This window comes from Macaca nemestrina, chromosome 3 (genome assembly GCF_043159975.1).
Source record: "Macaca nemestrina isolate mMacNem1 chromosome 3, mMacNem.hap1, whole genome shotgun sequence".
NCBI classification, from domain to species: domain Eukaryota; kingdom Metazoa; phylum Chordata; class Mammalia; order Primates; family Cercopithecidae; genus Macaca; species Macaca nemestrina.
The window spans coordinates 119,944,703-119,960,878 of record NC_092127.1 but is presented as its reverse complement, the minus strand read 5'-3'; the positions used below and the strand labels follow the sequence as shown (position 1 = coordinate 119,960,878).

General features: G+C 44.9%; 1 protein-coding gene across 1 annotated transcript; it reads left to right on the top strand.

Annotated features, from left to right (window-relative positions):
- Positions 1 to 203: 203 nt before the first annotated feature.
- LOC105463563 (nitric oxide associated 1) lies at positions 204 to 14,009 on the top strand. The gene is made up of 7 exons (XM_011710746.2): positions 204 to 1,400; positions 3,382 to 3,546; positions 4,046 to 4,251; positions 8,866 to 8,997; positions 10,625 to 10,741; positions 12,839 to 12,959; positions 13,698 to 14,009. Exons 1-7 carry the CDS (start codon positions 257 to 259, stop codon positions 13,907 to 13,909), a joined length of 2,097 nt encoding a protein of 698 aa, XP_011709048.2. The 5' UTR covers positions 204 to 256; the 3' UTR covers positions 13,910 to 14,009.
- Positions 14,010 to 16,176: the final 2,167 nt, after the last annotated feature.

Sequence of the window (16,176 nt, the reverse complement as noted above, 5' to 3'; positions counted from 1 at the left end):
ACTCAAAACGCTCATCGCTCTCTTCTGCCCATCTAGCTCAATCCTCCAGTGCCTCCAATGCCTTTGCTATAGCTTTAAGTAGGTTCTCAGTCTCGGCGCTTAAATCGCGAGAACTCACGAGATTAGACGCAAAACTAACCAGGACAGCTCCCAAGTACCCACTCGCTTTCGTCTCGGTTCTAACACGCGCGTCGCCTCGGGCCCTAGTACGCGTGCGCGCTTGTGACTCCGCCCCTTTGCCTGGAGCTACTTCCTCATGCTGCCCGCTCGCCTGCAGTTCAGGCTGCTGAGCCTTTTCTTTCGTGGATTCGCTCCCACGGCAGCGCGCCATGGCCTCCGGGAGCCGCTCTTGGGGAGGAGGCGCGCTGCCGCCTCCTCCTTCCAGCACTCATCGAGTCTGGGACGCGAGCTTCCTTATGACCCCGTGGACACGGAGGGCTTTGGAGAAGGTGCTGACATGCAGGAGCGTTTTCTGTTCCCGGAGTACATCCCGGAGCCGGAGCTGGAGCCCACCCGCGAAGAGCAGCTGCAGGAGCTCCAGCAACAGCAGGAGGAGGAGGAGCGACAGAGGCAGCAGCGGCGGGAGGAGCGGCGACAGCAAAACCTACGGACCAGGCCCCGGGAGCACCCGGTCGTGGGGCACCCGGACGCGGCAGTGCCGCCCAGCGGCGTGAACTGCTCGGGCTGCGGGGCAGAGCTGCACTGCCAGGACCCCGGCGTGCCCGGCTACCTGCCCTGCGACAAGTTCCTCCGCACGGCGGAGGCAGACGGCGGGCTGGCGCGGACCGTGTGCCAGCGATGCTGGCTGCTGGTGCACCACCGGCGCGCTCTACGCCTGCAGGTGAGCCGCGAGCAGTACCTGGAGCTGGTGAGCGCCGCGTTGCGGCGGCCCGGGCCTTCCCTGGTTCTCTACATGGTGGACCTGCTCGACCTGCCCGACGCCCTGCTGCCCGACTTGCCCGCGCTGGTGGGCCCCAAGCAGCTGATCGTGCTGGGAAACAAAGTGGACCTCCTGCCCCAGGATGCTCCTGGCTACCGGCAGAGGCTGCGGGAGCGACTGTGGGACGACTGTGCCCGGGCCGGGCTCCTGCTGGCCCCTGGCCACCAAGGGCCACAGATCCCCGTCAAGAACGAGCCACAGGACGGGGAGAATTCGAATCCGCCGAACTGGTCCCGCACGGTGGTCAGAGACGTGCGACTGATCAGCGCCAAGACCGGCTATGGAGTGGAAGAGTTGATCTCTGCCCTTCAGCGCTCCTGGCGCTACCGTGGGGACGTCTACTTAGTGGGCGCCACCAACGCCGGCAAATCCACTCTCTTTAACACGCTCCTGGAGTCCGATTACTGCACCGCCAAGGGCTCCGAGGCCATCGACAGAGCCACCATCTCCCCTTGGCCAGGTGAGTTTTAGGAGGCTCTCTCCCTCTTCGTTTTCTGACAAGGTGGACGTCTGGTCCTAGCTGAGGCACCGACTACATCCTCCCTTAATGTCCACTACGGGCTGCCGGTACCCTTCCCTTTACAAATTCTCTCCCCACTCTGGTCATACCTCTCTTCTGTGTCAGCTTACTGCTAGGAAAAATTCAGGATGTGTTGTTGTAATTTTCTAATTACAGTGTTTATGGAGCACTTCTCTGTTCCCAGTCACTAGGCACTGGAGATAGACCAGGGAACAAAACAAAGTTCCTGTTCTGGAGATCTGCTTTGTAACTTCTTTGTATATTGTTTCAGAAAGTGTGCGCCCTTTTTACTGTCTGAACCTAATGAAATTTGTGTTTTTTTTGTTTGTTTGTTTTGTTTTTGAGACAGAGCCTCACTCTGTCGCCTAGGCTGGAGTTCAGTGGCGTGAGATCTCAGCTCACTGCAACCTCCTCCTCCGGAGTTCAAGAGATTCTCCTCCCTCAGCCTCCTGAGTAACGGGGATTACAGGCACACGCCACTATGCCCAGCTAATTTTTGTAATTTTAGTAGAGACGGGGTTTCACCATGTTGGTTAGGCTGGTCTCGAACTCCTGACCTCGTGATCCGCCCGCCTCGGCATCCCACAGTGCTGGGATTACAGGCGTGAGCCGCCGCACTCGGCCTAATTTTTGTATTTTTAGTAGAGATGGGGTTTCACCATGTCGGTCAGGCTGGTCTCGAACTCCTGGCCTCACGTGATCTGCCCACCTTGGCCTCCCAAAGCGCCGAGATTACGGGTAAGCACCACCATGCCCAGCTAATTTTTGTATCTTTGGTAAAAACAGGTTTTACCACGTTGGCCAGGCAGGTCTCCAACTCCTGACCTCAAGTGATCTACCCACCTCATCCTCCCAAAGTGCTGGGATTACAGGTGTGAGCCACCACTCCTGGCTCATTAGTGCAATTTGATGTGTGGCTTCGCTGGGCTCAGTGGCTCACATCTGTAATTCTAGCTTTTTTTTTTTTTTTTTTTTTTTTTTGAGAGGGAGTCTGGCTCTGTCGCCCATGCTGGAGTGCAGTGGCCGGATCTCAGCTCACTGCAAGCTCCGCCTCCCGGGTTTACGCCATTCTCCTGCCTCAGCCTCCCGAGTAGCTGGGACTACAGGCGGCCGCCACCTTGCCCGGCTAGTTTTTTTTTTGTATTTTTTAGTAGAGATGGGGTTTCACCGTGTTAGCCAGGATGGTCTTGATCTCCTGACCTCGTGATCCGCCTGTCTCGGCCTCCCAAAGTGCTGGGATTACAGGCTTGAGCCACCGCGCCCGGCCGCTTTTTTTTTTTTTTTTTTTTTTGAGACAGAGTCTCACTCTGTCGCCCAGGTTGGAGTGCAGTGGTGTGATCTCACCTCACCGCAACCCTTGCCTCCCGGGTTCAAGCAATTCTCCTGCCTCAACCTCCCGAGTAGCTGGACTACAGGCACACACCACCACACCCAGCTAATTTTTTGTATTTTTAGTAGAGAGGGGGGTTTCACCATGTTGGCCAGGCTGGTCTGGAACTCCTGACCTCAAGTGATCCACCCGCTTGGGACTCCCGAAGTGCTGGGATTACAGATGTGAGCCACCACGCCCAGCCAGGTTTAAATTTAAGTTTACAAAACTGACTGCCCTATTTGTTCCCTTGAAACCAGAGTTTCATTTAGTAAGCTGCTCTTCTCTGTCTTGCACTTTGAATTTTACACAAATATTACTTTTATACTGAATGGTAATGTGATGAAAATTGAAAGAAATCGGGCCTATAGATTTTGGATTCAAATTCTGGTTTCCCCTGTGAGCTAATCTCTTAACCTATTTCCTCATTTGTAAAGTGTCAGTAATTTTATGTTTTATTACAGTAACCGACACAGTGTAGATCCTCAAAAATGTTCATTTTCTTCCCCCTTATTCCCTTTTCTAAAGATGTATTTATTCTGTGTATTTCAGGTACTACATTAAACCTTCTAAAGTTTCCTATTTGCAACCCAACTCCTTACAGAAGGTTTAAAAGACATCAAAGACTTAAAAAAGATTCAACTCAAGCTGAAGAAGATCTTAGTGAGCAAGAACAAAATCAGCTTAATGTCCTGAAAAAGCATGGTTATGTCGTAGGTAAGCATCCTCTATGGGAAAACCCTGGTTGGTATTATGCTAAAATTCTTTGTTAAGCAACATGAAATACGGTTGTCCAAGGCTAGCCAGTTTTTGTGGGGAGAGACTGCCTTCCTCGTTCTGCAACAAAGAGGCCTTTTAGCACTCAGGCTACTATTTGGAAACCCAGAGCGGTACAGGTAGTAAAAGTTTTTACTCCATGCAGCAGCTTTAGATTAGATTGTCTGTCTTTCCTTGGTATATCTTTTCAGGCTTTCTTTAAAACAGTTTGATTTCCACACACACTCACCCCTGCCACTCCATGTACACCGCCAGCCACACACTTGATGATTGCAAGAGTTTGACTCCCATTGCTTTTTGGAAGAAAAAACAAGTATCATTGTTGTCTCACTTCCCTACACTGTAATCTTAGTAACTTGTTTGAGGGAAACATAAAAATTATGTCTGGAGTCAAAAGTATTAAAGGAGTGACTGATAACCTTACTATAACTTGTTCTAGGAAGGGTTGGAAGGACATTCTTGTATTCAGAAGAACAGAAGGATACAGTTCCCTTTGAGTTTGATGCTGATTCACTTGCCTTTGACATGGAAAATGAACCTGTTATGGGTACGCACAAATCCACCAAACAAGTAGAATTGACTGCACAAGATGTGAAAGATGCCCACTGGTTTTATGACACCCCTGGAATTACAAAAGAAAACTGTGTATGTATTTGGTTTCCTTTAGAAACATTTACTTTCTTTTTCTTTTTTAATGGGTTTATATTGCTTGCTGCTCATATATAGCCAATTTATCAAGACAGGGGAATTGCAATAGAGAAAGAGTGTAATGCATGCAGAGCCAGCTAAATGGGAAACTGGAGTTTTATTACTAGTCATATCAGCCTCTGAAACATTTACTTTCAATTGTACAAGTACCGCTGTCTTAATTGGCAGAAAACAGGAAAAGAAGTATACTTCCATTTTAGACTCAGTTCTGATTCATTCATAAAAGCTGTTTAAGGGTGAATCTGTATGCCCTCAAGTTCTCTGTTCCATTTGATAGACTTCATTGCTGACAACCAACTTATTTCTTATCATTGTGATTGTTACCTTAGTTAGGGAAACATTTACAGAAGCCTAGGTTTTGAGATTGGAAAAAAACATAAATATCACTGAAGTCCACCTCCCTAGTTCCTGCTTGAATTACCCCTATAACATATCCATCAAGGGGTCCTCCATCTTGAACTGACAGGAGTGACTCACCATTAACTGAAACTGTGCCCCGTCACCTTCCAAGGTAACTCATTTGGGTCTTTGACCTTCTCTTTATATTGAGTGTACTGAGCTGAACAGTCTCCCTGTAACATGCACCCATTGTTCCCTAAAGCCATATGGGACTAACGTAATACCTATTTCCCTTGCCAGACTTTGAAATATTTTAAAGTGTAACATCCCATCTCTTCTTCACCTATCCCTCCCTTTTCTTCTCTTTCATTAGTTCATCCAGCAAACATTGAGCATTTACTGTGCTGACAATCTGGATTATTTGTCTTCATTTCCTACAGTTGTGCTCCCTGAGAAACAGGCTTTTCATTGACCCAGGCCTCTTCAGAATGTTTTCTATGTTTGTTCTTAAAGTTTGACACTGAGAACGCAGTGCTCTCAGGTGAGCATGATTTAGAATAGCATTAACTCCAGCTGGGCACAGTGGCTCACGCCTGTAATCCCAGCACTTTGGGAGGCACAGGCGGGCAGATCACAAGGGCAGGAGATCAAGACCATCCTGGCTAACACGGCGAAACCCCGTCTCTACTAAAAATAGCCAGGCATGGTGGCAGGCGCCTGTAATCCCATCTACTGGGGAGGCTGAGGCAGGAGAATGGCATGAACCCAGGAGGCAGAGCTTGCAGTGAGCTAAGATTGCGCCACTGCACTCCAGTCTGGGTGACATAGCGAGGCTCCTTCTCAAAAAAAAAAAAGAATAGCATTAACTCTACCTGTCTTGTTCCTATGCCTCTCTTTAATCCAACTGTTCATGGACAACTTTGGGACTCATAGGTAACTTTGACTTTGTCTTGTTAAATTCAGCCTATATCTTACTCTGTTAAATATTCATTAAATCTCATTACTTTCCCTTGCCTTGCCTTTGCGTTGCAGTTTGGATCTTCATTCAGATCATTGATTGACTCAAATGTGCATCCAGGATACAGCCTCACAAGAGATTCATTAATCACTTCCTTTGAATCTGGTTACTGACCAGTTTCTGATTATTCTAATTATCTCTGTGTCTCCCTACAAAACCACATTGGTTTCTTAGGTACTTTTCTTGGCCTTGTCAGTAACACTTACAGTTACATTCTCAGAATTGTATTCTATTTGGTGTCCCCTGTCATTGAATCATACAGACCTTTTAACTTTTATTGCCCTCCTAGAATAATTGCTAATGCCATCTTTTCTTCCTTAGCAGTCCAAAAGTTCAGAACTGCTTTCTAATAATATTCTATCACTTTAGCTTAATGAACTAATTCTTCCTCCCCACAACTTTTTTTTTGAGACGGTCTCCCCCAGGCTAGAGTGCAGTGGCGCAATGATCTTGGCTTACTGCAACTTCTGCCTCCTGGGTTCAAGCAATTCTCCTGCCTCAGCCTCCCAAGTAGGTGGTTTTAGAGGCATGTGCCACCACACCCGTCTACTTTTTGTATTTTTACTAGAGATGGTTTCACCAGGCTGGTCTTGAACCCCTCACCTCAGGTAATCCACCCACCTCGGCCTCCCAAAGTGCTAGGATTACAGATGTGAGCCACCACGCCCAGACTAATTCTTCCCTCTCAGATGCTGTTAGATCAGGCATAGCAGTTACTTAAGTCATATACCCTCTATGAAAGAGTTGTGTCAGAAAGGCAAGAATTTGCAAAATATTCTAGACAGCAGAATGAGAACCCCAAATTTTTAGATATAAATGTCTGTCAGCACTGGTAGTTTTCTTCTCTGTTAGTTTACAGATACACTTATTTGCTGTCTTAAACCAGGGTTTCCCAAACTGAACCAAGTATCTCTGTTGTGAAATGGAAGTATTAAGACTCAGTCTGCGCACCGTGCCTTACGCCTGTAGTCCCAGCACTTTGGGAGGCGGAGGTGGGAGGATTGCTTGAGCCCAGGAGTTTGAGACCAGCCTGGGCAACATGCCAAAACTGTATCTCTACTAAAAATACAAAAAATTAGCTGGGCATGGTGGTGCATGCCTGTAATCCCAGCTACTCAGGAGGCTGAGGCACAAGAATCACTTGATACACTTATTGGGAGGCAGAGGTTGCAGTGAGCTGAGATCTTGCCACTGCAGCCCAGCCTGGGCAACAGAGGGAAACCCTGTCTCACCAAAAAAAAATAAACAGAGAGACAAGGTTTTCCCTGTTGCCCAGGCTGGAATGCAGTGGCATGATCAAGTAACTACAAAGTCCTGGGCTCAACCAATCCTCCCACTTCAGCCTCTCAAGTAGCTAGGGCCACAAGTACACACCACCATGTCCAACTAATTGTTTAGTTTTTGTAGCGACAGGACCTTGCTATGTTGCCCAGTCTGGTCTAGGCTGGAGTGCAGTGGTGGAATCTTGGCCCACTGTAACTTCTGCCTTCCTGGCTTAAGCGATCCTCCACCTCAGCCTCTAGGGTAGCTAGAAACTACAGACACACACAACCCCGGCTAATTTTTGTATTTTTCATAGAGGTGGGGTTTTGCCATGTTACCCAAGCTGGTCTCAAACTCCTGAGCTCAGCTGGGCGTGATGGCGCATACCTCTAATCACAGCACTTCAGGAAACCAAGGCAGGTGGATCACTTGAGGTCAGGAGTTCGAGACCAGCCTGGCCAATGTGACAAAACCCCATCTTTACTAAAAATACCAAAAAAAATTAGCCAAGCATGCTGGCGCATGTCTGTAATCTCAGCTACTTGGGAGACTGAGAAAGGAGAATTGCTTGAACCTGGGAGGCAGAGGTTGCAGTGAGCCAAGATCGTGCCACTGCACTCCAGCCTGGGTGACACAGTGAGACTCCATCTCAAAAAAAGAAAAAACTCCTGAGCTCAAGGGATCTGCCTGTTGCTGCCTCTGGAAGTCCTGGGATTACAGGCATGAGCCACTATCGACTGACCTGCAAACGGCTTTTAATGTGCCTTTTCAAACACAAATAATGAAGAAAACTATTTGTAGCTCCCTTATTGTTTTCTTGTGATGTATCATTTCTATTTTTTATTTTCTTGTTATTCTTTTTTTTTTTATTTGAGACGGAGTCTTGCTCTGTCGCCCAGGCTAGAGGGCAATGGTGCGATCTCGGCTCACCACAACCTCCGCCTCCCGGATTCAAGTGATTCTCCTGCCTCAGCCTCCCGAGTAGCTGGGATTACAGGTGTGCACCACCATGCCCGGCTAATTTTGTATTTTTAGTAGAGACAGGCTTTCTCCATGTTGGTCAGGATGGTCTCTTGAACTCCCGACCTCAGGTGGTCCACCCGCCTCAGCCTCCCAAAGTGCTAGGATTACAGGCGTGAGCCACTGTGCCCAGCCTCTTGTTATTCTTAAAAAGGAAGTTTACAAGTTTTGTGTCCAATTTGTACCTTCTTTATTCTTTTTTAACCAGAATTTGATTCCTTAAATCTTTCCAGAATCTTGTACTTCTGTCTTTCCTTTTCTATTTTTCTCTAGTCTCTCTAGGAACTTGTCATCCTTAGAAGGGATTTATGATAAATTATAGGGATAAATTATAAATCCTCTATGTTATAAGCATAGGGGATTTATAACTTTTTCTCATTCTCTGCTGAATATTTGGGATAAATAAGGAAATTGAAGACCAGAATTTAGAAAGAGGTTATTCAGCCAATTTACTTGCTCCTAGAATGGGGTGACCATTTTGCATTTAATGCATGCAACTTACCACTAGGACATGAGGTCACATATACCATTACTTTAAGCTGAAATTGCTCCTCCCCACAAGCCTTGATAAGGAGAACATATATTTTCTATCTTGGTATTGAATCAACATGTTTTCAGGTTCACATTAATTTTGACATTTAGGGAATGCTGCTGACATAGGAAAGTCTCATACACCTATAAAGTTATTTTGCCATTACTGTAGATTAAGTTGTAAAACAAAGGTAGAGCCATCAGATTGAGATTAATTTTGACAGGAAGAATCTATATAAATTTGATGTGTAGCAAACTGACATAATTTAGTTTATTTTGAAGTCTGGCATATTTTTCTTCACTTTTTATTTTACAGGTAAATCGTAATATATTTTCAATAAAAGTATTTTTCTTAAAAAAATCTGCCATTTGCTTCACAGATTTTAAATCTTCTAACAGAAAAAGAAGTAAATATTGTTTTGCCAACACAGTCCATTGTTCCAAGAACTTTTGTGCTTAAACCAGGAATGGTTCTGTTTTTGGGTGCTATAGGCCGCATAGATTTCCTGCAGGTAAGTAAAGTCTGTACCATTAAAAACTGATTTTAAAATATTGGGATTCACTTTAAGGAAGCAGATATATGAACAAAACTGACAAAATGTTGATAAGTAAGCCATGATTGTATAGGGTTTAATTTGTTTTTATGTTTAAAAATTTCTGTAATAAAAACTTGGGGATGGCTGGGCATGGTGGCTCACGCCTGTAATTCCAGCACTGTGGGAGACTGAGGCAGGCTGATCACTTGAGGCCAGGAGATCAAGACCAGCTTGGTCAACGTGGTGAAAACCCATCTCTACTAAAAATACAAAAATCAGCTGGGCGTGGTGGCGCACTTGTAATCCCAGCTACTAGAGAGGCTGAGGCAGGAAGATCACTCGAACCTGGGAGGCAGAGGCTGCAGTGAACTGAAATCGCACCACTGCACTCTAGCCTGGGTGATGGGGTGAGACTCCATCTCAAAAAAAAAAAAAAACTTGGAGAAAATAAATGCCCTACTCCCTCATCCCCCCCAAAAAGTGCTAGGTCTTAAAAACTATGTTTTCAATTGAGTACCCCACACAGCTTGGCATTTAAAACAAGATACTATCCCTATTCTGTGGGACAGAGTCAAATCTATGGGATAAAGTCAAACCTTTAGGTACAGGGTTACAGGCATTAAATTAATTCCACACTTTGTTTCCCATGATATGTGTGTTTTTATGCATATCCTTTTTTGTTTGGTATTCATTTATTTAGCATCTAGAGATTTTGGAGTGTCTATGGAATTGTTCTCCCTTTGCTAAAGTGAAGAGAAAAAAGGAAAATGAAACATGGATATGTCCAACAACACAATACAACTTACAGGCCATCACTATAGCACATTTCTTGGGTTTTGTGTTTGCTCATACTTTGTTAGAAATTTTGCTTTACATACTTAGAACCCTTATATATTTCGTTTTGGGAGGTTGTTGGTTTTTTGTTTTTGGGGGAGTTGGTTGTTTTTGTTTGTTTGTTTGTTTTTGAAACTCTGTTGCCCAGACTGGAGTGCAGTGATAGTTATGGCTCACTGCAGCCTCAACCTCCTGGGCTCCAGTGATCCTCCCACCCCAGCCCCGCAAGTAGCCGGGACTACAGGCACACATCACCACACCCAGCTAATTTTTGTATTTTTTATAGAGATGGGGTTTTGCCATGTTGCCCAGGCTGGTCTCAAACTTGAGCTCAAGGGATTCACCCACCTCAGTCTTCCAAAGTGCTGGGATTACAGGCATGAGCCACTACACCAGGCTTGCACCCTTATATATTTCATTAGAGCACATAAAATGTTAATATTTTAAACCTACCTTTACACAGGGACAATTGAAGCAGATAGTATTTCCTTTTAATTTTTAATAATAGACACATTTTTTCAAAAATAGTATTGAGTCTGTCAAAGAAGTCATAGTTTCACATGAATTGCTGAAATGCACTGCTTCAGTATTGTGCCCCTGTTCTTAGTATAATTTGATTTACAGCTACTGCCATACCAATACTTATAAAGGGAGTCTGATTGGGTTTTTGGTTTTTGTTTTTTGGGTTTTTTTTGATAGTTGATTGTACCTTGAATATGCAGGTTTTCCAAGTTTTTCACCAGGTCAAATGACTTCTTCCTTTCTTAAGGGAAATCAGTCAGCTTGGTTTACAGTCGTGGCTTCCAACACCCTCCCTGTGCATATCACCTCCTTGGACAGGGCAGACACTCTGTATCAGAAGCATGCAGGTCATACGTTACTCCAGGTAAGGCAACACACCTTAATGATTGCATGGTTATGGTTAGTATACACTGGAATGGTCCAATAGCTCTGTTAGGAAGGCCTTTGTTGGACAGAACTGTTATACAATATCTTGAGCTAGCTTTCCCTCACCTCATTCTCTTTGAGAATTCTGGCTATAAAGCACATTTGCGCTATATAGACTGATCCTAGAATAGCCACACAGCTGTTGTTTCTCTAGACTACACTGTCCAATTTGGTAGCCATTAGCCACATGTGGGTATCTAAATTTAAATATATTAGTGACAATTAAAATTTGCTCACGTTGGGCCAGGCGTGGTGGCTCACCCCTGTAATCCCAGCACTTTGGGAGGCCAAGGCAGATGGATGACAAGGTCAGGAGTTCAAGACCAGCCTGGCCAAGATGGTGAAACCCCATCTCTACTAAAAATACAAAAATTAGCCAGGTGTGGTGGTGGGTGCGTATAATCCCAGCCACTCAGGAGGCTGAGGCAGGAGAATTGCTTGAACCAGGGCGGCAGAGGTTGCAGTGAGCCAAGATCACGCCACTACACTCCAGCCTGGGTGACAGAGAGAGACTCCATCTCAAAAAAAATTTTTGCTCAAGTTAGCCAGGTATGGTGGCATGCACCTATAGTCCATGTAGTCCCAGCTCCTCGAGAGGTTGAGGCAGGAGCACCACTTGAGCCCAGGAGTATGAGGCTGTGGTGAGCCATGATTATGCCACTGCACTGTAGCCTGGGTGACAGGGTGAAACCCTGTCTGTAAAAAAAAAAAAGAAAAGAAAAGAAAATTTAAAATATGGCTGCTTAGTGTCACCAGCCACATTTTGAGTGCCCAATAGTGACATTGTTGCAAAAAGTTGTATAAACTGATAGCCTCATCACTAATACACACACATACACACACACACATACACACACACACCATACTTTGGACAGTGAAGCTACAGTTCCCTGAACTCATCATCCTTTTTCCAGTTTTTATCTGTACCTGTGCTGACCGAGAATATCTTTCCACCGAATAACTTTGACTCATTTCTCAAAATATTGCTCATAATTGCTTATTTTTGTTGTTGTTTGTTTTATATATATATTGCTTCTTTGCTAATGTTTTCCTTGACTGAACGCATTCATTACTCCTTCCTTCACAACCATAGTACTTATAGACGCCTCACATTACATTTCTGACCTTGTATTTGCTTACATATTATTTACCCCTTTGATCTCCTTGGGGGCAGAAACCATACTGCAAAATCTATCTTTGTGTCCTTAGTGCTAAACACAGGAGAGATTTGCTAATGAATAGATGAATAAATTATCAGTTACGGCCAGGCACAGTGGCCCACTCCTGTAATCCCAGCACTTTGGGAGGCCGAGGCGGGCAGATCACCTGAGGTCAGGAGTTCAAGACCAGCCTGGCTAACATGGTGAAACCCTGTTTCTACTAAAAATACAAAAAATTAGCCTGGCATGGTGGCGCACACCTGTAATCCCAGTTACTCGGGAGGCTGAGGCAAGAGAATCACTTGAGCCCTGGAGGCGGAGGTTGCAGTGAGCTGATACCGTGCCATTGCACTCCAACTTGGGCAGCAAGAGCAAAACTCCGTCTCAAAAAAAAAAAAAAAACTCAATTACTTCTCATCATGGAAACACCTGTAAACATAAAACTAAATCTTATCCATTATATATGGACCCTTAACTCATAAAGACCAGGCATTAATCTTGATGGCCACACTTGTAAGAACTGAGGTACTTGGAAGGACCGTGCCTTAATTGCCCAACATTAATCTATGTGAAGCCCTGTGGAAGATTCTAAAAACAGTGTCAGTGAAGCACAATTCTCCTGTCCAGAGGCTGTTGCCAGGTGCTTGCCCAATGTGTGGCGCAGGGCCCTGAGATTTGTAGGCTTCATCCCATCACAGAGTTCCCTTCCTTTTCATTTGACCCCAGAAGTGATTGTACGTTCTTTTCAACAGTTGAATATTTGAAAGGATTTTATTATTGATCCCTGTACAGAATTATCTTATCAGTGATTTACTTAATGTTAGAGTTCCAAGAAATTTAATTTGAACTTGTAAATATCTTTATTTCATTGGAAGGTTCCAATGGGTGGAAAAGAACGAATGGCAGGATTTCCTCCTCTTGTTGCTGAAGATATTATGTTAAAAGAAGGACGGGGGGGATCTGAAGCAGTGGCAGACATCAAGTTTTCCTCTGCAGGTAATTTTATGCCAAGCACTTTTAAAAAAGTGAATAAAAGGACGGGTGCAGTGGCTCACACGTGTAATCCCAGCACGTGGGAGGCCAAGGCAGGCGGATCACCTGAGGTCAGGAGTTTGAGACCAGCCTGACCAACATGGAGAAACTCAGTCTCCACTAAAAATACAAAATTAGCCGGGCGTGGTGGCGCATGCTTGTAATCCCAGCTACTCGGGAGACTGAGGCAGGAGAATCGCTTGAACCTGGCAGGTGGAGGTTGCGTTGAGCCGAGATCACGCCATCGCACTCCAGCCTGGACAACAAGAGCCAAACTCCATCTCAAAAAAAAAAAACAAAAAGTGAATAAAGCAGCCTTACTGACAATTTTTTTAATAGAAAAGTGCCTTAACTGATGAGAGCTGATTATTTTAAGGTATACATACTAGTTTATTCATAAAATACAGCCTATTCTGAAAATAAGTTTGTACTTTTCATAAAAACGCATTGTATGCTAAAAATAAGGTGTGCCTACCTGTTCCCCTGGCTTCTCAGGAGGCTGAGGCAGGAGGATCGATTGAGCCCAGGAACTTGAGTTCAGCCTGGGTAACATAGCAAGATAGTTTCTTTAAAAATAATAAAATAATAAGAGAGTGAAAGAGAGTGACAGCCTTCTCTGATACTCCATTTTCAGCTTTGGTTTGGTATTTTTAATAAGATGACTGCTAACAGCCTTTTGTGTTGTGTCACGTGCCTGCATAGGTTGGGTTTCAGTAACACCTAATGTTAAGGGCAGACTGCATCTCCGAGGCTATACACCTGAAGGAACAGTTTTGACCGTCCGGCCCCCTCTCTTGCCATATATTGTTAACATCAAAGGAGAGCGCATCAAGAAAAGTGTGGCCTATAAAACCAAGAAGCCTGTTTCCCTTGTATTCAACGTGCGGAAGAAGAAAGGACAGATAGATGTATGAGACCGACCTTGTTCACTCCAGATATTAACTGTATTGAACACAAGAATATACACTGAAATTGTATTAAACATATTAAACATAAATAAAGCTCCCACTCTCACCCTTTTTTTTCTCATTTTTTTTCTTTTTTGAAACTGAGTCTCGCTCTGTTTCCCAGGCTGGAGTGCAGTGGCACGATCTCAGCTCACTGCAACCTCTGCCTCCCAGGTTCAAGCAGTCCTCCTGCCTCAGCCCCCCTAGTAGCTGGGATTACAGGCATGCACCACCATGCCCAGCTAAGTTTTGTATTTTTAGTAGAGATGGGGTTTCACCATGTTGGCCAGGCTGGTCTTAAACTCCTGACGTCAGGTGATCCACCCGCCTCAGCCTCCCAAAGTGCTGGGAATACAAGCGTGAGCCACTGCGGCCAGCCTCACCCTTTTCAAAGCTCTTAATAGTTAACTCTTTTTTTTTTTTTTTTTTTTTTTTTTTTTTTTTTTTTTTTTTTAGTAGAGATGGGGTTTCACTGTGTTAGCCAGGATGGTCTCAATCTGACCTCATGATCCGCCCATCTCGGCCTCCCGAAGTGCTGGGATTACAGGTGTGAGCCACCGCGCCCGGCCAGTTAACTTTTTTAAACTGTTCAAGATTGTGCCTGTTCATAATGTATTCAGCTTATAAAAACAAGTTTATTTTTTTGTACAGTATGTATACGGTCTGTATCTGTGACCCACATATATATAAAATTGGAGGCCTGCTACATTCAAGTTTCTCCCACTACTGTTGTTTCTTTTTTTTTTGAGACAGGGTCTTGCTCTGTCACCCAGCCTGAAGTACAGTGGTGCAGTCTCGGCTCACTGCAACCTCCACCTCCTGGATTCAAGCGACTCTCATGCCTCAGCTTCTTGAGTAGCTGGGATAACAGGTATGTGTCACCACCCCTGGCTAATTTTTGTATTAGTAGAGACAAGGTCTCACCAGGTTGTCCAGGCTGGTCTTTAACTCCTGGCCTCAAGTGATCCACCCACCGGCCTCCCAAAGTGCTGAGATTACAGGCATGAGCCACCATGCCCCACCTCATTACTGTTTTTTTATGTTGAGACCAGATGTCATTTCTCTTATTTGGAGTTAGCAGCCAGCATATGAAAAAAATGGCAGGAAAATTAATTTCTCCAAAATACGTTGGCTTAAATAAGATAAAAGTGAGTAGGTGGCTCTGCTCCAAGGATCCGGCTGGTGGAACATTCCATGGCCATCTGTAGGTCTAAGGTGGCTGCCCAAGTTGTCATCCTTTCCCAGTAAGGGTGAAAAGGGAGAAAGCATGGAGAGCAAGCGGCTTCCCTATTTAAAAGAAGGGAGGAAAAGCTGGATGTTGCACACATCAGTTTACATAGTCCATAGGTCAAGTCACGTGGCCATACCCACCCATAAGGAAGCTGGGAAATGGAGGAGGAAATGGGAACCATTTGGGGTTTTTATTAAGGAAAAATGGGGAGAATGGATTCTAGAGAACAAGTAGAAATTTACCTTACACAATTTGACAATGTCGGAAAATCTTAGATAAAAAAGGATTCAAGGCCGGATGTAGTTGCTCACACCTGTAATCCCAGCACTTTGGGAAGCCAAGGCAGGAGAATCGTTTGAGGCCAGGAGTTCAAGATCAGCCTGGGCAACATAGTGAGACCCCCATCTTTATTATTATTATTATTATTATTTTTAATAAAAATGAATTGTAGGCCAGGCACAGTGGCTCACGCCTGTAATCCCAGCACTCGTGGGAGGCCAAGGCAAGTGGATCACCTTAGGTCAGGAGTTAGAGAGTAGCCTGGACAACATGGTAAAACCTCATCTCTACTAAAAACACAAAAATTAGCTGGGTGTGGTGGTGGGTGCCTGTAATCCCAGCTACTCAGGAGGCTGAGGCAGGAGAATTGCATGAACCCAGGAGGTGGAAGTTGCAGTGAGCTGAGATCACACCACTGCACTCCAGCCTGGGCAACAAGAGCAAAACTTCATCCCAAAAAACTAAACAAGATTTTTAAAAAGCTATGTCTTTCTAGCAACTGAGGTCTATTCTGCAACTGAGAGGACACTTTAACCATTTTATTTACATTTTGTCTTTATATGACTGAATAATATTACATCAGTCAAAAGTCTTTATTGGCCAGGCACAGTGGCTCATGCCTGTAATCCCAACATTTTGGGATGCCAAGGTGAGAAGATTGCTTGAGCTCACGAGTTCAAGACCAGCCTGGGCAATACAGCAAGACCTCATCTCTACTAAAACC